The sequence below is a fragment of the Nipponia nippon genome, unplaced genomic scaffold (assembly GCF_047370975.1).
Source record: "Nipponia nippon isolate SJK-2023a ecotype South Korea unplaced genomic scaffold, ASM4737097v1 scaffold_11, whole genome shotgun sequence".
NCBI lineage: Eukaryota > Metazoa > Chordata > Aves > Pelecaniformes > Threskiornithidae > Nipponia > Nipponia nippon.
Genome location: NW_028262302.1, coordinates 5,595,528 through 5,623,306, shown reverse-complemented (window position 1 = coordinate 5,623,306; position 27,779 = coordinate 5,595,528). Strand labels below are relative to the sequence as shown.

The window sequence follows — 27,779 nt, the reverse complement described above, 5'->3', positions numbered from 1 at the left end:
CGCGGGCAGCGCGGCGCCGCGCCGCGCCAGGGGGCGCTCCCGCTCGGTCGCCTGCGGGGAGAGGCGGTGCCGGCGGGCGGGGTCTCGATGGTGACGCCGCACCCGGAAGCGCTGGGCGGCGGCGGGCGGCGCGGGGCTCATGCGGGGCGAGGAGCGGTGATGAATATTCATGTCGTGGCGCCCGGGGGGGTGGGGCCTCGCCCGGGCGGGTCCGGCCGCGCGCTGATGGCGGGAGGCAGCGCCGGGGCGGGGGGCGGCGGGGCCGGCGGCCGGTGAGGAGCGGGCGGGCCCGGCCGGGGCTGCGCGAGGGGCGGGCCCGGGGGTGCCCCCGCGGCCGGGGTCCCGGCGGGGCGGGGGGGAGGTGGGCACCCCCGGGAGCTCACTGGCGGCCCCCGCGTCTTCCTCCGTTGCAGGCCTGCCCCCCGGCTGGACGGGCTGTTCCTGCGGCGCTTCCTGCGGCTGCAGGCTGTCCTCTTCCCCGGCTGGCCCTCCCCGGGCGCCCTGATGTTCCTGACGCTGCTCTGCGTCGCCTTGCTGGGTGAGCCTGGGCGGTGGGGATGGGGGGCTGCTCCCCGTTCCCCCGTGCTCCCCCCCGCCCCTCGCCGTGCCGCCGCTGTCCCTCATTGCCTTCCCGTGCTCGCCTCTCCTCCAGAGCAGCTGGTTATCTACCAGGTCGGCGTCATCCCCAGCCAGTACTACGAGGTCCTAGGGAACAAGGACTTCTCCGGGTTCCAAACGCTGACCGCTGTTGCCCTGACTCTGATCGTAGTGAACTCCACGGTAAGACAGGCCCCAGGCTCCCCTGTCTTGGGAGGGGAGGGGAAGGCCACCCATGGCTCCTGGCGTGATCCTGGTGACGAAGGATCTAGGTCTGCCCTTGCCCTGTTCGGTCGCTACGCGTGGGGCGGATCACTGGTACAGACTGTTAGCTTTTATTTCGTTTTGGGAAATGCTTGTTCGTCTCACTCATCTCTTCCTGTCTGTCTCCTTGCCCTCGTTCCAGCTAAAAAGCTTCGACCAGTTTATCTGCAACATGATGTACGTGAGCTGGAGGAAATCCCTCACCGAATACCTCCACAGCTGCTACTTCCAGGGCCAGGTCTACTACAGCCTGCATGTGCTGCGCGAGGACATCGATAACCCGTAGGCTGCCTGTGGCTTCTCTCAGCCTCTTGCTTGGCTTCTCATGGGCTGCTCCGTGCCTTTTCCTGACTTCTCTGTGTCTCTGGGTAGGGACTTGAGCCCTAGAAGCTTTTGCCACCTAGGCACAAATACCCTCGCCTGCCCTGGGTGGGAGGTGGTACCTGTTGCTGGGAACTCCTGTGACTGCTGGTTGTGATGGTTTTAGGGGCAGGATGTTTCTGTTGCGAGGAAAATGGAGGCCTAGTGCTGCTGTAAAACATGCTGTCTGCAAACTCAACCCTTGACACTCAGTGTGATGTTGTAAATGGCCTGGCTGGATTCAGAGAGCACTGCCGCTCCTTGGCCTTCACGCAGCCAGTGCGTTAGGACGGTCCCTGTTGTTCTGTTTGAACTTCAGCCCCCAGAGTCTCCAGCTGAACACAGTTTTGTTTAGTTGGGTTTTTAGTGTTTTTGATAACCCATGGGAGCCATGTCCAGGCAGGGCTTTGTTTTGCACTGTATGAGGGCTGCATTTCCTCTTTCCTGTTCCTAGGAAGGAAATGTCAGGGGTGACTTGAAATATGAGAGCAGGAGGAGCATTATCCCAGCCCTCCTCGAGATCCCCTTCCAGTTTGCTTCGTGCACTGTCCTGTTTACTGCAGAGCTGCTGATCTACCTGGGCTGTGCAGCAAAGGTTGAATGCCTCCCTTCCTCAAAACTGCCTGCTGACCCTGGCCTTCCAGCCTGTCCTTGCACGCAGGACACTGCTGTCATAGTTACGCACTTTGAAGAGCTAAAGATCCTACATTAGATATCATGTGAGAGGTAGAGGCGTTTTTTTCCCTCCAGAGTTTAAAGAAGTTATTAAATACTTGCTGAAAAACTAGACACCATGGGATAACTTTTTCCAAATTTTGTGGCTTTATGCAGTTGTTTTGAGACCACGAGCTCTCCTTCCCTGGAGGGGGGCACCCCTGGTCTAGTCATTGCACTGGTGCCATCTGCCACGTTGGTGGCACCAGAGGAGCCCAAGCCTGGGGTTCCCGTGGGAAGTGGCTGTCTTGCAGGGACTCCTAACTGTTGCTAATAGTGGTGACCTCAAAGAGCTGAAGCAGGCTCTGTGCTTCTGCTGCCCAGTGCTCCTGGCTGCCTGTCCTTGCCTCTTTGTTGCACAGTGCGGTGGTCTGTGTGGCTGCACAGTGAAATTGTGCTGGGTATCTCAGATGTTTTTTTGTCTGTATCGTTTTTCAGCCAGACCTGTTCCCTGGCTGCTAGGAGACAGCTCGAGTAAGAGCAACTGGCTGTGCGCAGGGGGAGCTGCAAGCAAGGAGAGGGCTTAGCTTGGGTCAAACAGCCCTACTGCCACACATGAAATCACAGCTTCATGATGCTGATGTGCTTTCTAGCCGCTGTCGGGTTTACTCCCACCCTTGTTAAATGTTCATTTCTGATAGTGTTTTGCAGTGGTATGGAGTTGCAAGGAGAGGTTAAAAAGCCATGCCTGTCACCAAGGCATGCAGCGCTTCCCAGGCAGTGTAGCACATTGGCCGTGGCCAGAAGCCCCTGCACGCCTGTCTTTTCCTTTGATGGGGGGGGGGGGGAAGCAGAGGACAGAGGCCCCTCATCACATGACTATCCTGCTCAGGTTTATTTTTAACCAGGGAACGTGTTCACATTGTGCAGTGAAATGCAAGAGATAACTGGGTCGATCTGCTCCGCAGCAATACAGCCAGCTCTCCTGACCTTAGGAGACCAAACGTGTGGGATTGCTGCGGAGTATTTTTCATTACCACATTGCTTCTGCTCAAACATCCAACCTTATTGTTTAGTGTCTTTTTTGGTGCTGCTACAAAAATTCTCTTTATCTTGCAATTCCTTGATGAAAATTTTTTCCCTGCACCGGGTACTTAGCGAATGAACTAGAGCGACGACGTGACCTCCTGTTATGCAGTGCAAACCAAACTGAGTGTTAGATGCATGGTGTCATCCATCTAGAAGAAATGAAGAGTGAGTTCTGAGTGGCATACAAACACTTGCGGCTCCTAGCAGGGCATTTGAGTTGATGTTTATGTGTTATCATTACATGTTGCTTAATAGCTCGTAAAAAGCAATATCCTGCCATGAGTCTATAGCACAACTTAAATTATAACTTTATGGGAACAATTACAGTCTGAGGAAAAGGAAAAATGATAACTGTAAGGTCAGTCAGGGTGAGAGCTGCCTCAAAATTAAATCCATTGCTGTTCCAGGACTGCAAAAGAGTCGAGAGATGAATGTCCTTGTGGTTGTGCCTGCACTGATGGCTAAGCCGGAGTCCAGCCTTGCTCTTCATTCTGGACTCCAGCATTTGCAGTCATGGCCTTTCCACCTGTGCTTAGCGCATCAGACTGAAGCTCTCGTCCATGTGCTCTGGACAGATGAGGTGCCGAGGGAGTAAATAGGCTGAAATCCTTTCTAGTTACGCCAAGTGCAGCTCCTGCTCAGCAGTGGGACGGATGGGACTTGAGGGTCTGTCACCCATGTGCCCGCTGCCGATGGAGCGAGGAGACTTGGTGCGCTGCTGCCTGCTCTTTTGGGCTGGGGGTTGGTGGAAGCCCTTTCTTCCTTGCAGCAAAGGGACCAGAGGGCATTCCATGCAGAGCAAAGGGACCGGCTCCTGTGGAAGGGTGGCTTTGATGGAAGCATTTGTGAATATCCAACAGCTGGAAGCTCTGGTGCCTGAGATGCAGCACCAGTACTGAAGGTTTAGGGGAGAGTCAGTAGTTTTTGGTAGTACAGGGGATGGTCCAGGAGAGGAATAAAGGACAAGGATGCAGGGACCTTTAGCACAGAATTGGACAACGTTGTTGAAAGTGGAACAAGGGGTTAATACAAGCAACAGGGTGAAAGTAAGAGCAGGAGCTGTTCTTCTGGGGTGCCAGGAAGGCCCTTGGGTGGGTCCTGCTGGCCATGGAAACTGTCTCCTGTGGGGGAACGGGAGTCACAGCTGCAGGTCCCTCCCACGCAGGGTTGTTCACTTGCGCCCTGTCCTAAGGTCAGGCAATGAAACAGCCTGGCTTGTGCCCTGTTAGGGAGTTAGTACTGGTTCTTGCTCCTGAGCTCTAACAGTGTCAATGGTTCTTTCTTTGTGTTGAACAGGGACCAGCGCATCAGCCAGGATGTGGAGAGGTTCTGCAGGCAGCTCAGCTCCATGGCCAGCAAGCTCATCATCTCGCCCTTCACACTGGCCTACTACACGTACCAGTGCTTCCACAGGTAAGGACCCATCCTGGCCCTGCTTTCACACCTCTTTCCTGTGCTCTTTCTTAGAGCCTGGCACCACATTACAATTCCCCAGACGGATGCTCGTACGTGTGGGTGGGTGGTCTCTGCATTCCAAAGGGAATTCTGCCTTGGGGATGCTGGGGTGTGCAGTGCTGGCCCCCAAACCTCTGTGAAAGCCAAGAGAAGTGACTGTTGAGGGCTCTGACTGCTTGAGCCCGAGGGTGCTAGGGTGTCCTTTTGCTTGGATTATTAGCTGACCTCTCTTTCTCCTCCTCTGTAGCACAGGCTGGCTAGGCCCTGTCGGCATCTTTGGGTATTTCATCATTGGGACGATTGTCAACAAGGTATTGATGAGCCCAATTGTGTCTAAACTTGTGCAGCAGGAAAAACTGGAGGGAGATTTCAGGTGAGTCCCAGCAGAACAGCATTTTTGCTGCCTCTTGGCAGCTCCTGCGAAAGCTGCATTTTTGTCCCCGTTCAGTGCTATGTACGCAGCTACTTCTCTTGTCTGTGACTTTCCCCACACTCAGAGAAAAACTACCTGTGCAATGCTGCCCCAAAGTCCACGTATGGAGCCCCCGCCACCCCTTTCTCTGCTGTTGCTGGTGCCTCTGCTAGGGCATTAGATGTGTGGAAGAAAACTGCACATGGAGCTTCCTTGGGTGCAGATCCAAGTTCAATGAACTGCATCTGCTGACAAATCATGTTTCTGCTTCACCACCAACTTCATGTAGTGCCCAAAACAGCACAGTCTTTCTATATGCTGTGTTACTCATCTCGTCCCCTTCCCCTGCAGGGCTGTCTGGGTGTGTGGCAGGGGCTATGCAGCTTTCCCTGGGGCTCAGGGCATCCAGGGACAGCAGCAGAAGCTGGTGTGGCACAGGGAGCCCAGACCAGGGCAGCTGGTTGTGGTGATTCTGTATGGTGGAGATGCTGGGCTGGCAAACAGGAGGCCTAGGGGCTGAGAAGATGGGCACAGAGAGCGGGATACCAAACAAATGTGCCGCTGAGCTGGCCCAGAATGATGTCACCTTGTGCTAAGCCTTGGTCTCTGGTGCCTTTTTGACCCTATTGAATATTTCTGTCATAAGATGCCTCAGGTCAGTGCTCTGACGAGTTTCCTCTAGCAAGGATGCTAGCTACGTAATTCACTGGGCATTCACTGCACAATCCTGATGATGTTTTTCTTGGGTTGTCCAGGTTCAAGCACATGCAGATTCGTGTCAATGCAGAACCAGCTGCTTTCTACAGGTTAGTAGGGTTCATTTCTTTACGTCCTCGTAAGGATCATCCCAGCTCAGGGCATCCTTGTTGTATTCATGTATCCCAGAGGAGTCCAAGTATCCCAAGCTGGAGCTTTCTGTCCCCTCCATCCCGCTGTAGCATCATACAGCCCTGACGCTCTGTTCTCCTTTGCATTCTGTACATCGTCTGCAGAAATACTCCGCAGCAGCTGGAGACAACTATTTTTTTCTCTGCCTCCCTTCTAACATCCCCAGAGGCCTGATACAGGTTCGGTGCTGGCTTAGATACCATTGCTGATGTTTGCCAGGTCCTTACCTGGAAGATTGCTCAAGGTCTCATTGCATCTTGTCAGGATGTTCCTGTGGGGACTTGTTGCAGGTTGCTTCTGGCCCCATCCTGCTGCTGCTAACCTGTGTGTCTTCTCTGGGTATGCTAGCTGTTGCCTGGCCTCCTTACCTCTGCTTGCTCCTCTGGGTCAGTCTGTGATCTGACCCTCCCAACACCGTACTGTTACTCCAAATTTGATCAGTGCCATTTACCCCAGAGCTGAGCACACAGTCAAGAGCCTGGCAGCTCCTCCCTGCTTAGTGATGCCCTGAAGTCTCTTGAGCAGCAAGCAGCCTTTAAGGTGTTTCACAGAAATGGCTAGAACTCGGGAAAAGGGCTACGATTTTACTGTAGCTTGTGTTGAGGTGCCTGGTTGGTGGCAGGAGGTTGTTGCTCCTCTCGTCAAGTGTTTGCCTTTGCCCTGCGCATTGTGAAATTGCACTTCTTCCGGGAATTTAAGCAAGCAGCAGCTTGCCTCTGTTCTTCCCTGCCTGTGATCTGCATCTGGCTCCTTCATGCTGTAATGACTGAGCATTTCAAGTGGTGTGGTGCTGTCCCCAAAGTGGTTTGATTCAAAATCACCGATTTCATGAAGATTTATATTGACAGGCATGAAACTTTGATTTAAATAACTGAAATCAATCTTGGTTTGCATTGGCAAGTTTGAGTTATTTCTTTGTGGACTGGTTGATTCTTATTGGTTGATGATAATTTTTCTTAATGGAGAAGATACTCTAATTACAGGCCCTTATTTAAGCTGCAGTACTTTTCCTCACAATTTTGAACTTTTTTATTCTATTACTAAGTAGAAAATGGAAAGTGAATTATTATACCAGAAAACAGAATGTCTTAGTTCAGTACAGTTCATTAGTAGAAAAGCTTCACTTGGTGAGAAACTAGAATTTATTGAATTGTACAAAACCAGCCATTTTCATTGTATGAATCTTAATTAAAAATAAAGGAATTTTGTAAAAGGTTGCATTCCTAGAATCCTGCAAGAGGAGGAGCATGTGGCGAGTGGGTGGTTTTGATTGCCGGACTTCTCTAGCTTGTAGAAGCTGTTAGGTCTTGTCCTCTTGCAGCTGCCTAGCCATTGTTTTGGCAAAGGAAGAAACAAAACCTGAGCACTGTCACCTTTTTACTTCTTTGGTTTCTAAGCCTTTGGCAAACTTGTTTTAAAAGCTAACCGAATGGGAGGAAAAGCTGAAACCAATACAGCAATGTCTCCTCATCTGCAAAAGAAATAATAGCTCTGGTCCCCGGTGCCTTCCTCGCCTTTAATTCCTTGTGTCCAAGGCTTTATCCTTTCTGAATACTCAGCAGCAAAGATTGCAGCTCAGTAGTTACCTGCGATGGGTTGTAGGGCAGTAATGCCAAATTGAATTCTAACTGGATGTATTTTTAAGAAAGAAGATGTATTTTTCTAAGAACCAGTGGAGCGCTCTCTGCATTTTGCCACCTGAGGGCAGCCCAGCCCTTGCGAAGGAGCAGAAGGAGCTGCCACACTTGCTGAAGGTGGTGGTTTAGAGCCGAGATGTGCCTCCTTGCTCCTGGCTCAGCCTGGCCGTGGGAGCATTGCTGCCAGCTCGGGTGGTGGGCGGCCCCCTGATGCCAGCAGAGATACCCCTGGGAAAGTGGGGGCTGTGGGGCTGGGGTCACCCGCACTGGCGGCTGCACTGCTCGGGGCTTGTCCGTGTCCCACTCCTCCACGGTGGGGAATGGGAAGAGGTGGAGTGGGGCTACCGGCCGTGCAGGCGGTGTTGGCTTGCTGTCACCTCCTGGGCTCACCTCTGCCCTCTTCTTTCTGGCTCCAGCTGTGTAGTGGTGCTGTCCCTCTCTTCCAACCAGGCTCTGCTTGGAAAGTGTGTGTGGCCTTGGGTGTGCATTGCTCCAGACTGGGGCCTCGCTGATGGTGTCTGGCCTTGCCTCACCTCCTTCTGTATGCAACAGCAGCATGCACAGGCTCTGGGAGAGATTTGCAGGGCTGCTTGTTTCAGCCAGAGTTTCTTGGTGAAGCTCTTCAGGAAGACGCTCTTGGCTGTTCAGTTCCTGCTCAACAAAGAGCTTGTTGCTTGGAGGCTAAGGTGCCAGACCCTTTCCAAGCCTCAGTCCTAAAGCCTGTGCTTTTACCTCATTGCAGTGCTCCCGGGATGTCTGTGACACATTGCAATCGTATTTTACAGGGCTGGGCGAGTGGAGCACATGCGCACAAACCGGAGGCTGCAGAGCCTGCTGCAGACCCAGAGGGAGCTGATAGGCAAGGAGCTGTGGCTATACAGTAAGTGGGGAGTTTGGGGGGGAAGTGGGGCGTGTGGTAGTTCCATTGCAGTGGCCCACAGGCTTGGGAACCGTACTGCTAGAGCAGCAGTGCAGGGTTTTCCTCTCCCACCTCTTGCTGGTGCATGAAAGCCCTGAGGGTGAACAGAGGGTGCCTCCTGCAGTCCTAAATGGGAATCCTGTTGTGAAAAAGCCTCGTGGAGAGGAAAGTTGTGGAGGGCCTAGCTAAGTCAGAGAACGCAAGCCCCAAAAGGGGAATCTGCAGGGGTCTGTGCTTTTTGTGGGGCAGGTGTTCAATGGCCAGGAAGAGGGGGAAGGGCTTGAGCTTTGGGGAAGAAGACTCTGTATATGTGGTTGGGAGCAGTGGAAACTTCTTTCCTGTAGAGCCTGTCCCGTGAGCATAGTTGTCCTCTGAAAATCACCCTTCTCCCATTGTCACTGGGTCCAGGTTTGGATGTTAAATGACCACTATCAAGACAGCTCTTCCTCATCCCACCAGCATAGTGAGCTTCTGAGCAACGTAAGGGAGGGAGAGCCCTGAATGCAGGTGTCTGTGTGGGAGTTTGGGGTCTTAAGTCTTTCTGTCTGTCCTGTGCTCCAAGACAGACTTCACGGCCAACCATCTGGCCGCAGAGCTTCCTTTTGGCCCTCCCTCCTGTTTCTTGAGTCATCCAGGCCCCTGAAGAGTGGAAACAAGCAGGCAAAGTGGCTTTTGCCCCGTGGTGGTTCCTGAGCTGTCTGTCTGGATGATGTTTCTCTGCTCAGGGCCCTGCCCCAAAGTGCTCTTTGCTTGGCAAAAGGATTTTCACCCTGGTGCTTGTGCTGTCCTGTGAAACGGGTTCTTCTGCTCTGGTGCATCGTGAAGGGCTGAGGCAAGACCGTGGGTCTTCCTCTAACTGAGCTCATAGGCTGCACTTGAGCCTGACTGGGACAGAGGTTCCCACCCTAACTCACTGTCTTCTCTCAATGTGCTTCTGCCCAGTTGGGATCAACACTTTTGACTACCTGGGCAGCATCCTGAGCTACGTGGTCATTGCTATTCCCATTTTTTCTGGGGTCTACAGTGACCTGAGTCCAACAGAGCTCAGTGCCCTCGTCAGCAAGGTGAGCTAAGGGTGATCTCCCAGACCCTGTTGTGGAGGGTGAGCGGGCACTGAGGATGGAGGTTTCGTGTGGGGTTGGTGTCACTGGGGCTGGATGACCTGCAGCAATTGACCTTCAGGTTAGACTGTCCCTGCCCATGGTGGCATGGAAATGGGAGCTTGGAGCCAGCTGGTGTATGATTAACCTGGGGGTGAGAGCTGTCAAGGACACATCTACGTAAGTGTTTCCTAGCTCCGACCTCTGTGTCTAAAAAAATTGGGAGGTCAGAAAGCCTCTGGCTTTCAGTGGTATGGGTGGTGATTGGGTCTGCACAGTGCTGCAGGTCCAGGTCATGCCCTGGGCTGCTGCCCGCCATGAGCCTGGCCACCTGTGAGGCTGAGCTGGCTTGCATTCGCCTTCCTGACCTGACTCATTCCCAGATACTCAAAACTGGCTTGTGATAGAGAATGCAGAGCTAAAAATAGCTAAGTGGGCACTGCAGGCTGAGATACCCTGCTTTGAGCCATGTATGGTGCTGGGGCAGGGCTGGCGGCATGGATCTGCACGGCTTAGACGGGGTGAGCATGCTGGGCCCTGGGCTGGCCAGCAGGCGTTCTGTAAACACCATGCCGGGGTGGCAGGAGATGGGTTCACCTGGCAAAAACTGCTGTACTGAGCAGGGGAGCCCTGCTCCATCCAAATATGGTTATCATCTCCTTCACTCCCACTGCCCTGAGTGACTTTTCCACCCCTCCTTCATATTGCTGGGAATGCTGATATGGCCAACTGTCTGGATTCCTTGGCTGCCTCCTTGCAGCCATGGAGGCAGGGGCAGTGCCCCAGCTCAGTGCTGACCCTTGCTCTGGTGTGTGATTTCTCCCCAGAATGCCTTTGTTTCTATCTACCTCATCAGCTGCTTCAGCCAGCTCATAGATCTCTCCAGCACCATGACCGATATAGCTGGCTACACGCATAGGTGAGCTTCTCTGTGGGCAGGCCTCGCAGGAAAGGGAAGTGTGGGACAAGACCCTGCCCAGGTCTGTGCTAAATAAATAAGAAACAGTTGCCTGTGAGCAAGCATGGACAAGTTTGGATATTGTGAGGAGGCTGCTGGAGTTGTCCCTGGCATTCATGCAACCTCTTGTTTGTCTAGGATTGGTGAACTGCAGGAGACCTTGCTGAGCCTTGGCAGAAAAAAAAATGGTAACTACTCAGAAGCCAAAGCCAGCTGGGATTTGGACGGGTGAGTCTTCTCTCAGCGACTGGCTGGCTTGTAGCTTACATGCTAGAGTGTGGGGCTGTCACAGGATGGAGGTGGCCCTTGGTGTCTCAGCCTGTTGTATGCATTTGTTTGGAGCAGGCAGTGCTCACTGTGATTTGTCATTCCTGGAGTGTGTGGGGCAGGGCTCCTGTCACAGAGACACAGGAGGTCTAAGGTGCCTGATCTTTGCCAGTCTCAGCATGATCGCTTACCCCCGATCTCTCCTCCTTTGTCTTGGTGGTGGCCCAGCAGCCATACTGGGGAGGACTCAGTGCCAAGGGACACGGCTTTCCTTATGGAGCGAGTGACACTCTCGGTGCCATCCTCTGGCAAGCTGCTCATCAAGGACTTGAGCCTCAGGATCTCACAAGGAAACAGCGTGATGATTGTGGGGAACACTGGCACAGGGAAGACATCTCTCCTGAGGGTCCTTGGCGGACTCTGGGAGAGCACGCAGGGTAAGGACTGCTGCTCACTGCAGCCTTCTCTTTCTCAACCAGGGCTGCCCTGAGTTTGGAAGGTGGCAGTGTGGGGTTGTGAGGCCAGTGCCACCTTGTGATGGTGGATGTGTCTCTGGTGCATTGGAGCCACCCACTTCTATTGCATACTCTACACTGGCTCTCATTGCTTTGCCCCATGTTGCAAATATACCTTTTCTGGGATTTGTTGGCTACTTCATGGGGCAGGACTGCACAGGGGGCGGTGGGGAGTTGCTGGCTGGCGCTGCAGGCTTGGCATGAGTGTGTCTCTCTGCAGGGAGCATCAAGATGCTGACCTGCTTCGGCCCTCGGGGAGTGGTGTTCCTGCCTCAGCGGCCCTTCTTCACTGACGGAAGCCTGCGCGAGCAGGTGAGCCCAGGGGCTGCCTCTGCTCTGTCCCCAGCTCTGCTCCCAGCTGTGGTCATGCCCTGAGAACCTGTGTGCTGCAGAAAGGCCTGCAAGAGGGAGGATGCCTGTGGCTGCTCCTTCCCTCGTGCCTGAGTTCATGCCGCCGCCATTGCATCTCTGATGGACTGTGTCCAGCTCCCTCTGACGTGGCTTCTTTTGCTCTGTTAAACAGGTGATCTATCCCCTGAAGGACATCTATCCAGTTTCAGGTATGTGGGAATGCATTAGAGCAATTAGCCAACCCTGTAGTGTCTGCTCCCTGTACTGTACCCAGTGCAGCTTCTCCCCTACCATGCCCCATCAGGAGTGCACATCCATTTTGCTTTTGTTGCTCTCTGTTTTTCCCTGGAAGATTTACCTTAGCGTACGTTAAGGTCAGCTCTGTCTTCCCTCCCTGTTGGGAGGGAACATATTCTCTTGATTAGAACATGTTCTCTTGATGCAGTGAGGACAACCTGGCCATGCTCTGCATGTTGTGCTAGACATGGGATATATGTTGAGGCACCTTGCTGTTGGGATACGTCTGTCTGGTACAACCTGCCTTTGGGCAAGCCGTGTTTGCCTTCATCTCATTTTCCATCCAGCTCCGTCTTTCACTGTTCCTCTTTTTCAAATTATGTCCCAGGGCCTTACATGCTGTCGAGGTCAGACTACATGGATCCTTTCTCTCCCCTGCCCTCTTCCCAAACCAGACCACACGCCGTCTGCTGCAGCTTGCAGATGTCCAGGTTTAAGTTTCTGTCTGAGTGAAGCAGTGTACATGCTGCTTTCAAACACCTGGGAGTCACAGTCTTCCAGAGAGTAACTGCAGCCGTCAGCTACTGTTGTGGCTGTTCAGCAGCTTCAGAGAGGTCCATGGCAGATGTACAGCCCTTCTGCTCAGCTTCCATAGCTGCTGACTGTACCAGCTCAAGTGCCTGTTCTGCTCCACAGCTGGTTCACCCTGAGGTTTTTCCCATCCCACATTATCTTTTACTGGCTGTTACCTGAGCCCTGCTCCCATGACTCCACCACCTGCAGCATAGAGTGGGCAGGCAGCCATAAGAGAGCAGCTGGTGGGCAAGGCTTTGGCAATTGAAGCCTGGATCCTTGTGTTCTAGCTGTGTCCATCTGTCACCATGGACTGAGCCAAGTCTCAGGTGTATCTGTGGAGCCCAGCTACCTCCTGGCATGCTGCTCACAGGTGTGGTTAACACTTTTAAGGAAGGTCAGTCTTTGGGAGCTCTCTGTGTCAGAGCTCAGGACCTGATATTGTTAAGTGGTCGAGTCAGCTACATTGGACCTCAGGAGATCTTCCAATCCTTCCCTCCTTCCACTGACTCCTACTTGCAGCTGTGGCCTCAGTACACATTGCCTCTGCTTATGCTTTACTGCTTTCTCCCCTAGGGTCTGCAGATGATGAGAGAATTGTGCGATTCCTGGAGGTGGCTGGGCTGGTGAGTTCCCGGTAGTGCTGCTGCCTTCTTTCCTGGTGCTGCCAGTGAGGGAAGAAGGGTTGAGGTTTTGTGGCAGCACAGTGTGACCATGTGCTGGACATATGTGGGGACACCGTCTGCAGCTGGGACAGGACTGTCCATGGGACAGGCAGAGGAGGAGGGATACAGAGCAACTTCAGCTCAAGTGGGAAAAGAGAGAGTAGCAGGAAGGGGGTGGTTATGCTCAGGGCCGTGGGCTGACAGGGTTGGGGGCTGCGTTCACAAGTCTGCTGTGCTCTCTGCAGACTGATTTGCTGGCGAGGGCTGGAGGACTGGACGAGCAGGTGGACTGGAACTGGTAAGGGAGCTTGCTGTCTGCATGAATTTGGGTGATCCCTCTGGGTGGGGAACACTTCTAAGCAGAAGCATGTTGCTGCTGGACTTGGAACATCTGTGTCCTGTGGGAGGTGGGCAGTATACAGGGGCAAAGCCTTCATGCCCCAAGCATTAATGCCAACAATGACGAGCCATGCTGCTCTGCAGGCAGCTGGCTGTGCACAAGGGTACTGAGCCAGTCCCAGTGTGGAGGGGGGGCACGGGGGACACACAGGGACAGTTGCTTGCTGGGGTCTCTGATATCAGCAAACGAGCTCTTTTTGTTGAAGGAGATTTTGACTCTTGACCCCGCTGCAGGTATGACATCCTGTCCCCAGGGGAGATGCAGAGGCTCTCGTTTGCACGGCTCTTCTACCTCCAGCCAAAATATGCAGGTGAGTTAGTGACTGCAAAAGAAAAGAGGAGGGAAAAAAATAGGCAGGGCCTTTGGTGTGAAGAGAAGCTGGTACAGAGACAGCTTGTGAAATCCCTTCTTTGCTAGGAACATGTTTTTTCTTGGCCATTATTTTAGCAGTGTAGCACACAGAGGATTCAGGAGTGAAAACATTTCATTGTCTGTGTGGAGGGTGGAAAATCAAGAGGCTGTATATAAGACATTCTCTTTTTAGGGAACTAGTGATTAATGTTCTTGGTCCAGGTCCGATGGCACCTGAAGAAGCCCCCTCTCAGCATGCTTACTAGCTGCAACATAAAGAAGTGTGCATGCTAGGGAGCGTGGTATCAGCTGCCATATCTGAAGCTCGTGAATGTCTGTAGGGTTGTGGAAGCAATGTGGGAAATTCAGCTGTAACGCAGCAAAAGACGACAAGGAGCAGCGGGAGAAACGGTCCTGAGAGATCACAGAAGCATCTCCCATGAGCAGATGGGGCTAATTCCTTTGCACACCTAGATTGCTCGTGACTGGGGGGGGCTGTTGGAGGACTTGTCATGAGGGCCAGGGTGGGTGTGGATGAACAGAGCCGATGTCAGTAGCAAGTAGCCACACGTAAGTACCTCTCTTCCCCTGAAGCCTGCAGCATGGCTCAGTGCTGTTTGGGCAGAAGGAACCTGTGGATTGCAAACTAAAAGCTGTAGAGGTGATGTAAAACAAATTGAATTTATCTGCTCCAGATCTGTAGTATTTACCCTTAATTGACAGGAAGGTGCCTCTGGCTATCATGGATGCTCTGGGTGGGGTCTGGGCCAGAGGGGTGCACAGGCTGCTGCTCAGCCCGATGGTCTACCTTGAGAAGGTTGTGTCTTGGCTTTCACAATGGCAGGGATGAGGCAGTGGCTGGCAGCTGTTGAGGGAGGAATGAGGTGAATGGCACTGTTTGAGTGGATTTGAGGGCTTGTGGGGAAGGGCAGCTTTCCCAGGTGACTGACACCAGCTGTGCCAGAGGAAAATCAGAGTCCTTAGGCTGAACCTCACTTGTCTTCTGCAGATGGTCTTAGTAAACTCCGGTTAATATGAAATGTTCTCGGCAGTTGCTGTTCTTTTGCCTAGGGGAGATGATTGGTTGGGAGAGGATTTGTGGAATTTATTACTTTTCTCTCAGTGCTAGATGAAGCCACCAGTGCCCTGACAGAAGAAGTGGAGCAGGAACTGTACCGTGTGTGCCTTCAGCTGGGCATGACGCTGATCAGCGTGGGACACAGGGCCAGCCTGGAAAAGGTGAGATGGGGAGACAGCATTCCACACCTCCCTGGTGGTGGCAAGACAGGGGAGGTAGAGAGGATCCTTGGCGAGCAGAGGGGAGTGACTGAGGCTGGAGAGCCTCACTGTGAGAGGACATGCCCTCATAGAGACATCCCTCAGTCATTGTGTTATTGAATTGCAGTTCCACAGCTGGATTTTGAAACTTCATGGCGAGGGAAGATGGGAGCTCACTCGATGCGAGAAGATGAAGCGGCTCCCAGCTGGGGAAGGATGCTGAAAAACATGCCCTTGTCTGGCCAGCTGCAGAACCTGCACACGTGTGGGAAAGCTCCGAATAGCAGACACAGCTGCCAAGCCAGCAGCTGTCAACAAGGGATTCATCCAGTGCAAGACCAGTTCAGGATTTTGGTGATGGACACAGAGCCAAGTCTGAACTTATGGTGTGGGGTTCTGCCAGGAGCAGCCACATTTATGCCATCCTTGTCCCACCCCCCTTCTCCTGCCTCCCTGCCTCTCATGGGGAAAAGGGCTGATCTGCTAGGCTGCCCAAAGAGAAGATGCTGCCTCATGGGGCTTATAGAAGCCATGGCCAGAGGAACCTCCACTTGTCCAGGATGCAGTGGTGTGAGGCTAGGATACAGCCTCCTGTTCTGCCCTCTCTGGGACCTCTGCCTCTTCGATACACAGCTCTGCAGAACAGACTTCTGTTCCTGTGTCTCTGTTGGGGGTTGTGCTCTCCAGCAGGAGCCAAGAGATGCACTGTTAAGGGGGGGGAGAATGCTGGCACAGAGAAGGGGCATGTCTCTGCTCTCCTTATGACACAGGATTACAGGTCAAAGGAACATTTTTGTATTAAAGTCTGGGGCCTGTTTTCCAATGATGTTTATGGAGAAGAGTCAGTATTTGTTAACCAGACTGCTGCATCTTTTCCTTCTGGGGTTTGCTTTGGAGGAGATGCTTGTATATTGGCAATGGTCCTGGACTAGACTATTGCTGAAGCAGGGGTAGTAGTAATATACCTATCCAGGGCTGGGCATCCTGCCCTGCTGCTACCTCTACAGCTACTGCAAGGCACAAGGAACCCCAAGGAGGGCTTTTGTCCCTCTGCTTTTAGGGGAGGAAATGGAGCTCGCCTCCCCTTACTGTTCTGCCTATGATGAGTCGTTTTCTTTCCCCTGACTCCCATAGGTGTGTGGAGACAGAAGTTTTGAGGGTCTCTGTGTTGCAGAGAAGTCACTCAGACTGCAGTGGAGGTTTGGTCTCTGAGCACTTACGGGTCACCAGTTGCTTAGTGACATTTCTGCATGTGGCCCTGGTTCTGCAGTGGAAGAGCAGGAGGTGTCTGCTGGCAGAGCCAAGCTAGCAGCTCTTCTGCCCCTCCACCAGGCGCTTGCGTCCCTCTATGATCTGCTGCACGGCTTCATGGTCGTCCAGGGTGGTTAGGTCCCCCAGCTCACTGGCCTTGTCCTCCACGATTTTCCTTAGTACCCGACGCATAATCTTCCCCGAGCGTGTCTTGGGCAGCCGGTGTGTGACCTGTGATGGGGAGAGGCAGAGCTAAGGCTGAGGGGAAAGTGGTTGGCCAGGCTGCTGGGGTGGGTGTTGGACCAGCCTGCACGTGTTACCTGAACGTACTCTGGAGCTGCATATTTAGCGATCTTCTTTGATATCAGCTCCCGTAGCTCAGCAGCGAGAGTCTCCTGCGTGTAGCCACTGTCCTTCTTCAGCACAACAAATGCATAGGCTCCTGGCAGAAGGACCACCAGGTTACTGAGCACCGTGCGCAGCATGTTCCTGAGAGCCTGCCTGGACCTAGCACCCGGAGAGGGCCCTCTCTGCTGGTAGCCTCAGGGGATGTGCTGTAGCCTGAGCTTTAAGTGCTTTTGGCCGTGGTGGTGCTGCTGCCACCTTATGCGAAGCCCAGCTGGTCTCATCCCAAGATCCCCACTAACATGCTGTACAGCATTGGCACAGCATTGCTACCAGGGTTGGTGTGACAGTGCCACTTCTCACTGCAGTGCAATAGCCTAGGGAGAGATGTTTCAGGGGCAGGAAAGCAAGCATGTTACCTTCTCCCTTGATCTCATGTGGGTAGCCGATGACAGCAGACTCTGCCACTGCCACGTGGTGATTCTGGAAGAGAACAGGGCAGGGGTTTGGCTCAGTGCTTTCAGCAGGCTGGCTGACACCTGGGAGCCATCCTGGCCTGGCTTGGCTGCTGCAGCCCACGGTAATGCAGAGAGATAAGGGAGGGCCTCAGACGGCCTCTGCCCTTTTTTCTTCTTGCATCAGCAGGTCTGTCTGCAAACACAAGACTTCCCCCCCACCCCTGTCTGCTTTAGGCTTGCAGCTGCTAGACCCTGTTCTATGCCTCCTGGTTGCTCCTCCAGGTTGTTCCACCAGATCCCACAATCTTTACTGGCCCGTGGATGCTCCTCCTTAACATGCCCAGCTGCCTGCTGCTTTAGGATTCACCCATTTACAGCATCAACCTTATCAGGGTTTGTCCCTCCTTTGCTGCAGAGAGCCAGAATGGGAGGGGAGAGGGTGGGAAGCTGTTCCCACAGGCAGGCTGTGGGTCCAACATTGTTCCCTGCTGCTACAGCAGCAGCATGTTTCTGTCCACGTACTTCCAAGAGGCTTCCCAGAGCACCACCAGCGTGCCTTTGCTGTCCCCTTGGATGGATTTACCTCCCACCCACACCTCTTACCACAACATCCTCCACCTCTGCAGTGCCCAGCCGGTGTCCACTGATGTTAATGATGTCATCCAGCCGTCCTGTGAGCTGGTAGTAGCCCTCACTGGTACGATATACACCATCCCCAGTGAAGAAAAACCCTGCAGGGGCCAGAACCGTGCCATGGTCACTTGCTGCAATGAGCATGTGAGCTGCTCACCAGCTGCACTCTCACCTCGCCCCCATCTCCTCTCTGTTGGCGCCAGGGCTCATGTACTCCGCTCTTTCCTCAACTGCTCAGGGTGAAGGTGCCTACCTTCCTTGTTAGTCTTCTGCCTCTTGCTACCTGCTCTATCATCAGGCTCCTTCCCTCATTCTGCAGTGCGCTGGCTGATGCCCAGCCTGCCTCATCACCACAAGCTGGGAGCACTTTGCTCCAGTGCAGGTGCCTGTGGTCCTGCTGCTTCTCCCCTTTGCTTCACGTCAAGATACACACGCGCTGTTGGGCTTGCTCAGTGCCTCTGGATGAGTGACAGAAGCTGGCAGGGTTTGCAAGAGATGCACCAAGATGCCTCTCTGTGCTCAAGGGGACTGGGGGCAGAAGGACAAATCCACTGCCCTAAACCCACATGTGATCCAATGGGGAAGGTTGGTGAGAGAGATGCATTCCCAGGGCAGTGCTGAGGTATCGGGCCTGGGGAGATGAAGGGCCTCAACACTGGGGGGGGGGGGGGGTGTCTGTCAAAGAACAAAGCAGCAGAACCAGCTCTCCTGAGTCCTACCCCCATGCAGAAAACCAGCAGGCAGACCCAACCAAACACCTCTGCAGTGACCCGCCACACGTTGTCCTTACCTGGATAAGGAGTCAGGTAGGTTTCCAGAAATCTCTTGTGGTCGTTGTAAACGGTTCGTGCCATACCTGGCCAGGCTTGCGAGATGCAAAGGGCTCCAGAGATGTTGTTTTCCAGAAGGACATTTCCCTGTAAAACGGTTACCTTTTAGTAACCATGGCGGAGGGTAGTTGGGATGTTTAGTCATTGCCTGTTTATCAACCCTGTAATGGAAATGTCAGGGAAGGCAGTGAGGAGAGTCCTGTGCCACCAACTCCAACGGGACAGGCTCAGTCTCTCCCAGCAGATGTCTGCAACCAGCTGCCTACCATGGTGGGACACAGGGCCCCTCCAGGGAGGCTGCCTGTCCCTGACCAGCTCCCTCACCTTGGGAAGACACATGCCAGGGAGCCCAAGCACAGCCCATCTTGTCAGGGCAGAGCAAACTAGAAACCAACTTCTGCACTAGTTGGAAGAACAGCTTCACTGTTAGTCCCTTTCCAGTAAAGAAGGTTGCTGTCTAGCAGAGGTGAGCAGGAAAGACGTGCTTACAGATCTCCGCTCCTGTCAGCAAGTACACGCTGCAAGCACCTGGGGGAAAGCGGGCTGAGCCAGTGGCTGGGCTGCAGGTTATAAATGTACCTTGTCGTCCAGGAGGGAGGGGCTGATCCCAAAAAAGGGTCTCATAGCCATGCCTGGAAGGATTTCAGCTCCAGGATTAGAAGGACGGGGAGAGATACAGATGCCTCCTGTTTCTGAAGCAAAAGAAACTGTAATGCTCATCAAAGTCAGGGACAAGAGGAAAGCAGGTAGCACTGCTTGGCCAACAGCCTTTGCCCTGCCCTCACTGCACCCTGCTGGACCACAGGCTGGGGCTGGGTTTGCCAGAGAGCTGGCCAGAGAGCTTTGCAGAAGGATGATCCTGCTCATTTAGTTCAGCAGAGATCTGCTCCCTACTGTCAACTGCCCTGTGTTTCTCTGTGTTAGCTTTAAAGGCCATTTCTGTCTTTCATGTTGTGGTGCCTGTGGCCCCTTATGGCATTACTCATACAAGAGCGTCAGTAACAACCGTTCCCACTTGGCCAGCAAAGCAGCAGGTCACTCCTAAAGCCTGGGAGAGCAGAAGCTGGAATGAGGGGTCATACGAATCTCACCAGTTTGCCACCACGTGTCCACTACTGGGCACCGTGTCTCGCCGACCACGCAGAAGTACCACTCCCATGCCTCCTTGTTGATGGGTTCCCCCACTGCAAAGGGAAAGACAAGGGGACGGAGCTGAAAGATCAGGTCAAAGACACAGCTTCCCAGGGCCTGCTTGCAGAGTCACCCCCAAATAGCGCAGTCTCCTGACTTTCTGCTCTCATGTGCTGCTGCTCTTGGCATTTATGGGAAGAGGCACAACCTGATGCCCAAGGATTTGCTGCTCCAGCCCACGCCACCAGCAGTTACCTGAGCCGAGCACTTTGAGAGAAGAGCGGTCATACTTCTTCACCCATTCATCGCCGTATCGCAGGAGCAGGCGGATGGCAGTGGGCGCCCCGTAGAACTGGTTAATTTTTAACCTCTCCACTGTTTCCCAGTAGCGGCCTGGAATGGAAACAGGGCCAGTAACCATCCACACAGGTCCTCCCAGCCCGAGACCACGATAGAGGGAGAGGAGGTGAGAGCAAAGGCTCTCTAGCAGTGCCTGGACCCTCAGCCAAGCTAATCCCACACTGGGAAGGACTAAACCATTCCAGGGACAGCAGTGGCCCCTTTTCCTCTGCATCATGTAGCTCTGCTACTCTCCCTGCTGCAGGGAGGGACAGGGAGAAACAGCAGCGGCTTCCTAACCAGAGGAAAAGACTCTTGCCCTCGCAGCTCTCTGCTGGGCATAGTGGCAGCAGAACCATCATTGCCTGTGTCCTGGCATCAAGCCGCCAGCTCCCTGCCTGCTGCAGGTTTCACAGGGTGGCTGTGGCATCTCCCAGTTCCCCTGAGACACTTTCTCACTCACCAGGGTTAGGATGGACAGGAGTGCTCTCAAAAAGGACTGTGGTGCCACCATTGCAGAGGGGACCGTAGACCACATAGGTGTGCCCTGTGATCCAGCCAATATCTGCCACGCAGCCAAAGATGTCCCTGTCCTGGTAGTCGAACACGTACTGCACAAGAGAGGAGAGGCAGTGAGGGGTACAGCCTGGGCCTGCCCTCCCAGCAAGGGGGGCAACCGGGAGCGGTGTACCCCCTCTCAGCCCTATTGTTATTGCATCCTTCCATCTTCCCACCACCCCTGCAGGGATACCTTCTTCCTGCAGAGAGCTTTTTAAAACATGGTCAGAAAAAAAAAAAAAAAAAAAAAGTCAGGTGCTTTATGTAGGTGCAGGAGGAGAGAGACACTTAAAAACAAACAAACAAAAACCAGACAAATTTGCTGTTTTCCAAAGGAGACAGCTACAGCCTTTCCTGCCTTCTGCTGGTGTCTAGACAAGGCTGATCCAAGTATCCTGTAGCATCAAAATGGGAAAACTTTCAGGGTGAGGATGGTCCCTCCACACCTGCATGACCACATGGAAGGAGAGGAGTTGTAGGCAAGGGCCATGTGGTGGAGGGCTCCATGAGCCACCCCCAGGCACTGCTGGGCTCCAAATGCACAGTAAACCCTCAGGAAAACCCTGAGCTCAGCAAGAAGCCCAGCGTAGGAGCGCTGAGGCAGCAAGCAGAGGGACGGTGAGATGCCTCAGCCCAGAGCTGCCCCAGCTTGCCGCAGTAGTTGACACCTCTCTGCTTCAGCTGGGTGAACACAGCCCTGTGCCTGCAGGCAGGCAGGCAGAAAGCAGGACAAGCTCTTCTACCCACTGCCCCATTTATTTCTCAGGAGACCCTTGGCTGCAAGGCTGGAGTATGAGGGAAAGATGCCTGCCCTGTGCAGGGCAGAACTGAGTGCTGTCAGACTGGCAGCAACACATCCAGCTTCCTCAAGCACCCTCCTTCGTTTCCTTTACTCAGTGCCAGGAAAGCTCCCCAGGGGCTGGTCTCCCACTAGCCCATCACTTCTCACCCTCTGCTCTGGCATCTGCTGTTTCGGTCCTTCCCATCTCTTCCTGCAGCTCCCTGTCTGCAGGCTGCCAGCTGGGGACTCCGGGGCCTCAAGTGCTCCAGGGTGCTTGTAATGGAAACTTCCCCTGCTTGCTCTGTCTCTTTTTAACCGAGTGGTGAATTATGGTAGCAGCAGTCTGCCCCATCCAGCTGAGAGATGTGAGCGTGCCAGCCCTGTGTCATGGTTTCCAGCACTCCTGAGTGCTAACATGGCCACATGCTGCTCGCTCCCTGCATTGCCATTCTGGGATGGCAGCCCTGGCTCTCACAAACCAGCTCTGATGGTCTCCAGAGGGTCACTGTATCATGCTGAGCACAGCTATACAGACAGCTTAGCTCACAGGAAAACCAAGGGCTTCCACACACCCCAGGAGGTCTGGCCTCCAGCACTCACGGCTGACAGAGAAGACCCAGCCAGCCCCAAGCTTGCTGTCTCATAGAGTGCATGGTCTGAGGCACTACTGGAACTTCAGTCACACAAACAGAGAGCCAGACCCAAAGCTAAAGGACTGTTCAGAGAGGAACTCCCTCTTCCAGAGGACTCCATATAATGTCTTACGAAATGTCCCTTGCAACCATTCCTGCAGCCAAGTGCAGCTCCATGCTGTGCTCGGTGCCCTTTTATCCAGCTGTCAGAGTTTGCTTTGGGCATGGTAGGGGTTAAAGGCTTTCTTCTTCCCAAAGATGACCCACGCTCTTCAGGTGTAGACTCTTTGTCTTGAGGGCATTCACCAGCTTTTACAGATATCCTCAAATGTGCCCCTCCCAGAAGCACTGCCTTCAACCTCCTGCCCGAGTTGGGGTAGTTACACTTAGGGAAAGCAAGTTTTAGGAGAAAATTGGCTTCTTCCTCCTTACCCAATAATATAAAATTATACTTGCAAGGCTGCACATCCCACCCAATGATTCAGTCTAGGATAGGGCAGTGAAAGAAAGAAGAATACAAAGAAGGTAGCCTAGAGGAGTATGTGTTTGGGAGGCCCTGCTCCAGAGCATGTGTTGCTCTTCCCCACCACCTGCAGGCAGATGCGCTCTACTGGGCTGATGCCCTAGGAGGGCTTCCCAGAGACTTTGCTCTGGGTAAAGATGAGCTCATGGTACAACAAGGCAGCACATCTATTCCCTGCACTGCCTATGAACTGCTAGCTCATGAGCACTCTGTGCCTGGGATCCACTACCTTGTGCGTGAGAGCAGCAAACAGCAAGTAACCAGCCTGGGAATGAACCAGACCCTTGGGTTTGCCGGTACTGCCTGATGTGTAGAGAAGGAACAACATGTCTTCACTGTCCATGGCAGCAGGCTCACAGCACGCATCCTCCTTCATCATCTCCTGCAGGAGAGAGCACAGCAGTTCTCTCTTGGGGTCTCACAGGCTTCCCTGTCTTGTCCCGACACCCGCTTGCACACCTCTCCCCCAAGCCTCCCTCTGAGCACCTGCACCACCCTCTCCCCCCATACCATCCTCCCCACCTCTGCACCTCCGCTCCCCTTGTTCACCAGCTTGAACTCTCTTTCGCCTTGCTGAGCTGGCAAATGCTCTCCTCAGCCAGAGCAGACCTGCTGAGTAAGAGGCAGCTATTTTTATGCTGCTGCTGCTCTGACCAGCACAGAATTCTTCCAGGAAGCCTTTCTAGCACTAATTGCTTGCAGATGGGATGAGCAGAGGTGGGGAGACCTCTGTGCAGCTCCAGGGAGCTAACAGAAATGCACGGCAGGGGCTCACCTCTTCAGAAACAGTGCTCCATGCTGGCAGCCTGGCCATCCTGTGTGCCACGAATAACGGGGACGTGAGCAACCTCACTGCCTGCTTCCTTGGACACAAGCTGCCAGCAGCGCTCACAGAGGGTGCCAGGTTCGCCAGCAGGGCAGTGTGTGACAGTGCAGTGGCAGTCCAAGGCTGGGCTCACAACGTGTCAGCCTGTGTCTGGGGTGTTTCTGACCCCTGGTCCACCCTGCTATGATCTCTGGTTTGCACTGCCTGCCCCGACAGTACAGGGCTGGTGCTGTGGGAAGACCCACCAGTTACCCATCCTGATGGCTCCTGGGAGTGTCCTGAACTCATGTGCAGCTCCAGCTGCCGCTGCTGCTGCAGGACAGTGTCTGCACATCATGTCAATGCCAGCAAAACTGTTGTGGCCAGCCAGGACCCTCTCTCCACCCCCTGTCCCTGCTCCCAGAGCGGGCACATTGCCCAGGGGAAGCGGCAGTAGCACCAGGCAGCCTCTCACCTCCTCCAGCAGGATGTCCAGGGCTGTCATGGGAACCTTGCTGTCAGTCCTCATGGAAACCAGAACCCGTTTCACTCCTGGGCACTGCTTCACAGCCTGGTCCACTGTCTTCTTAAGCTCAATAACCTTGCCTCCTCTCAGCCCCTGGTTCACTGTGATCACTGTCTCTGACTGGGCTGCAGAAGGCAGAAGAGCCGCATAAGCAGCTCTGCCCCCCTCCGTCAGTCACACAGCTGTTCAGCTCTACCATGATCCTGCACCTCTCCCTCTCTCTCCCAGCCCCTCTTACTCATGTCCTCCATTTAGCAAAAAGAGCAGCTTTGCATCTTTGTTTCCCATTCATTCCTGCCTGTGTTGCATCCCCTCAGAGGAGACGCTGTATCCCAGCCCTTCAGTCCCTCGGATGAAGGAGAGAACCAGTCCATCCCATGGGCTGGAAGATATTTAGTGAGACTGTGCCATTTCCTGCTAATCCCTGCTCCATGGCCATATGTCATGGCAGGACACTCTCAGCTAGCCCAGGGAGTCTTACTCAGAAAACCTTTGCCATCAGCACAACCCTGAGCCCTGCGGCTGCCAAACCAACAAGCTGAGCACTGTTCCTCAAGGGAAACACCTGTCCCTGTTACCCACTGGCTCTTACCGTCCCGGATCCTGTCTGCTAGGGACTCTGCACTGAACCCGGCGAACACCACAGCGTGCACAGCCCCGATGCGGGCACAGGCCAGCATGCTAGCCACCGCCAGCGGGCACGGGGGCATGTAGATTGTCACCCTGTCACCCCGTTTCACCCCTTGCCGTTTCAAGGTGTTTCCCAGGCGGCAGGTCAGCTCCAGCAGTTCCCTGCCCAAAGAAGCAATGGCACAGTTAGACTTCCTTGCAGATCTTACCTGTGCGCATAAAAGATGGGGGGGGCCTCAGAGTCACAGGTACTCAGCTTACATCTTTGTGCACCCTAACCCCCCCATGCTGGAAGTCCATGGAAGAGCTGTAAAATGTCAGTGGGAAGGAAAGGAGAAGACCTGGGCCATTATTTATGGAAAAGAAATAAATCAGAATGGCCTCTGTACAGAGCCTGATACTCTCACTGGCCAGGTTGAGGAGCAAGCCATAGGGCCAGCAATGGCCACTGGCAATTCCTCTGGCTCAGCAAGCCCACAACACCTCCGCTGACTTTCCCAATGGCAGCCTGCACATTTCTTATCAGGCCGTACAACTGGAGCGACACACTACCCTGCAAGGCTGGAGGCTACATGTGAGGAGTTAGATATCTTCCCCCATGAAAACAGGGCCCTGTGCTTTGCTAAAGCTGGGAAGGTCAAGTCCTCCAGAGCCTGTGCCCACCAGTGAGAACAACAGCTGTAGGAAAGCAGTGAGCAAAACGATGCTGCTCTCCCGAGAAGCATCCCTTGCAGAAACCACAGCTTGTTTGTCAGTGACTCATTTCATGGAAGGGCTCTCCATGCAGGGAGATTGGCAGGGGTGGGTGGTCATGTTTGTCGCGTGAGGTCAGAGGGATTTGTTCTGTGTGCAGAGGGATTTAAGTGGATTCTGCAGCAGAGACTCAGAGAGCAGGCAAGTTGAGCTGGAAGGTGGGGGGCCCCAGACCAACCTAGCAGGGCTGGACAGGCAGTCCCCCCCAGAGAGCCAAACCCAGCAGCGCTGCTATCGTTCGGATGAGCATGGGACTTCACAACACCCGTGCAGCTGTGAATCTGGCCTCTCTTCCAGACCATTTACCTGCAAGTTTAGACACCTTGCTGGGAAGGCACACGGGTGACTTTCCCGTGTGGTCTTACACACAGGCATTGCAGTGCTGCTACGAGGGGCTTACATCTGCCTCCGCAGCTGGGTAGGGACCCCTCGGGGCCCCAAGGGTTAATCAGAAGGTAGCCTGAAGTCTCAGATCAGCACAGGCAAGCCAACAGCCACCATACTGTTGATCTATCTATGCGAAGGAATGCTGCATCCCCTCACATGACGCACATCAGCAGATCAGCCCTGTGCAGTGTTCATGCACACTGCAATACGTCTCTTGTATGCTCAGAGGTAAGTACTGACCTGTACGTGACCCGCACCTCCTCTCCTGGTTCATCCTTCTCCCAGATTAAGGCCACTTTGTCTGGGGCTACATGGACATGTCGGTCCAGACAATTCACTGGAAAAGACGACCCAGTCTCATTGCCAGAGCAACCCTCAGTACCTCTTAACTCCCATAAAGCCAGCACTGGCAGTCCCATTTTCAGATCAGAGTCAGAGCTGTGTGTGAGTCTTCTCAGCATTAACCTTCTGCATCCACTGAACCAACCTTTGTGGATACCAGCTGGCAGATCACAAGCACTGTCCCAAGCCCATTACACTCCTCACCACTCCAATACCTACCAATGCCCACTGTCAGCTTCCCCCTTAATTGCAACCTAATGCAGTCCAGAGCAGAAACTGCTGAAGTCCCTTTGGAGGTCACATCCCCAATGCCCTCAGAGGGCCTGGCAAACATTAACTCAGCCATCGCTCCACCCAGCACTGCCTTGCAGCTGCCTCTGGGGTGGACTAGGGCAGTTTTTTAGTGGTGGTGCTCCTAAATAACAAACGTAGGACAAAGCAAAGCTCTGCGCAGGAAGGCTGCAGGATGCATTTCTCCAAGATGGAAGAGAGCCACGGCCAGGAGTGCATAGCCCCTGGCTTTCCAGGGACATGGTAGGCTGAGGCTTTGGCTGTAATTCTTCTGAGAAGTTTCCTGCATGGCTGGCAGCTGCAGTTTCCTCAGAAGCCTTGTTCCACTCTGGGTTTTCCTTAAACCTGCTACTGAGGTCATGGGATGATGCAGCAGCCCCAATTTGGATACAAAAATGCCTTTTTCTCCTGACCATTTGTAGTTTTGCAGGAGAGAAAGAAACACATGCGAAAGGGGGAACAGTAAGATCTCAAATTCCAAAGGCAAATAACTCCTGCTCTCCTACCCAAATGGCCTGTGTAAGACCTGATTTCTGAGAGGTCTGTCTTGTATTTTGAACACTGGGACCGACAGCGCTGTGAGCAGGACACAGTGCCACCAGCCCCTATGTCTTCCCCGGCAGCCCCCCTAAGGCAGTAGCCCCAGCCCACAGAAGAAGAGCTGCCCACAGCTGTGGGGACTTCAGTACGGCTCATTGCTCCTGTATTTTGCTTTCTGCAGATACATACTGCCTTTTCTGGGCACGGATAACCTGGTGCAATGCTGCCTGCTAGAAGGCACAGGGTTCGGTGCTGCTGCCTGTGGTCCTACAGAACAAAGCCGCTGCGCTGCTGTGGGATCCACGGAGGCTGAGGGAGAGCAGCCCAGCTCCCAGCACACCCCGATCCAGCTGCAGCCCCTCCAGTGAGACCCAGTTGCTCCCTTAGGACCAGGCACATCCTTACACTACAGCCACTGCAGGACCAACTGGACCTTCTGGGGATCCCCCTCACTCCAACCCCTTAACTCTGTTCTCCTCCAATCTGTTCCCAGGGCCGAAGCCCTTCACAGAGAGGCAGCTGCAGGCACTTCGTGGGCTCCCATGTCTGTCTCCCTCCTTACCTGCCACGTTCAGCTGCCCGCCCAGGAACCAGCAGACCCTGCCCTGCCGCAGGTCACAGTCCTGGACAGAGTGGAAGGGGGTGATCCAGGTGAGACGACTCCTCCCCAGAGCTCCCCAGAAGGCATCCCCCTGCTCCACTGATACCTTGTACAAGTCTTGGTGGTCCTTGGGTCTGGGGAAGGCAACAGCTTCGGGCATGTAGGCAGTGAGGGGCCCGTGGCTCCAGGCTCGGGCAGCGGCCAACCCAGGCAGGAATCTGGGAGCCTGAGGAAGAGCTTTGGGGCAGCAAGCCCTGGCCAGCAGCCTGGCCATCATCGCAGGGCACCTGCCTCTCACGGAGGAGATGGGTGCCTGGAGCCCTCGTGGCCGCTCAGGACACCCAGCCCTGGCAAGACGGGCCCCTGTGGGAGCTGAGGCTACGTCGCCCTGGGCTGACTGGACACAGAGCAGCTCTCTGCCGCAGGGAGCCTGCGCGCCCCTTCTCCCCTGCC

At 54.1% G+C, this 27,779-nt stretch overlaps 2 protein-coding genes across 9 annotated transcripts; one reads left to right on the top strand and one right to left on the bottom strand.

The window, feature by feature from the left end:
- Nucleotides 1–98: 98 nt before the first annotated feature.
- ABCD4 (ATP binding cassette subfamily D member 4) lies at nt 99–15,796 on the top strand. Of its 6 annotated transcripts, none has more exons than XM_087747300.1 (19): nt 99–156; nt 414–538; nt 653–780; nt 1,004–1,143; nt 4,261–4,377; nt 4,667–4,792; nt 5,587–5,637; nt 8,142–8,236; nt 9,218–9,339; nt 10,203–10,294; nt 10,472–10,561; nt 10,832–11,037; nt 11,336–11,427; nt 11,639–11,675; nt 12,853–12,902; nt 13,187–13,239; nt 13,575–13,651; nt 14,816–14,931; nt 15,098–15,796. In XM_087747300.1, the coding sequence occupies exons 1-19, from the start codon at nt 140–142 to the stop codon at nt 15,191–15,193; spliced, it is 1,830 nt and encodes a 609-aa protein (XP_087603426.1). In that variant the 5' UTR covers nt 99–139; the 3' UTR covers nt 15,194–15,796. The 6 variants fall into 6 exon arrangements, with proteins under 6 accessions (XP_087603426.1, XP_087603423.1, XP_087603421.1 ...); XM_087747297.1 differs by having other exon boundaries at nt 10,829–11,037; XM_087747295.1 differs by lacking the exon at nt 99–156 and adding an exon at nt 178–272.
- LOC104021025 (acetyl-coenzyme A synthetase 2-like, mitochondrial) lies at nt 15,743–27,779 on the bottom strand. Of its 3 annotated transcripts, XM_087747292.1 has the most exons (15): nt 27,433–27,779; nt 27,288–27,348; nt 25,793–25,889; nt 24,375–24,574; nt 23,732–23,907; nt 22,681–22,833; nt 20,421–20,568; nt 19,874–20,011; nt 19,579–19,671; nt 19,067–19,179; nt 18,448–18,574; nt 17,628–17,755; nt 16,986–17,049; nt 16,542–16,663; nt 15,743–16,452 (listed from the first exon to the last, which is right to left on the bottom strand). In XM_087747292.1, the coding sequence occupies exons 1-15, from the start codon at nt 27,601–27,603 to the stop codon at nt 16,276–16,278; spliced, it is 1,968 nt and encodes a 655-aa protein (XP_087603418.1). In that variant the 5' UTR covers nt 27,604–27,779; the 3' UTR covers nt 15,743–16,275. The 3 variants fall into 3 exon arrangements, with proteins under 3 accessions (XP_087603418.1, XP_087603417.1, XP_087603419.1); XM_087747291.1 differs by having other exon boundaries at nt 27,288–27,779; XM_087747293.1 differs by having other exon boundaries at nt 16,263–16,479; nt 16,552–16,663; nt 27,288–27,779.

Coding starts and splice junctions, on each gene's coding strand:
- ABCD4 (XM_087747294.1), top strand. CDS start 226: ATGGCGGGAGGCAGCGCCGGGGCGGGGGGCGGCGGGGCCGGCGGCCG. Junction 4,378..4,666: donor ACGTACCAGTGCTTCCACAG/GTAAGGACCCAT, acceptor CCTCCTCTGTAG/CACAGGCTGGCTAGGCCCTG. Junction 4,793..5,586: donor AAACTGGAGGGAGATTTCAG/GTGAGTCCCAGC, acceptor TGGGTTGTCCAG/GTTCAAGCACATGCAGATTC.
- LOC104021025 (XM_087747291.1), bottom strand. CDS start 27,603: ATGATGGCCAGGCTGCTGGCCAGGGCTTGCTGCCCCAAAGCTCTTCCT. Junction 16,664..16,985: donor ACATGAGATCAAGGGAGAAG/GTAACATGCTTG, acceptor TCCTTCTGCCAG/GAGCCTATGCATTTGTTGTG. Junction 16,453..16,541: donor CAGCTCCAGAGTACGTTCAG/GTAACACGTGCA, acceptor TCCCCATCACAG/GTCACACACCGGCTGCCCAA.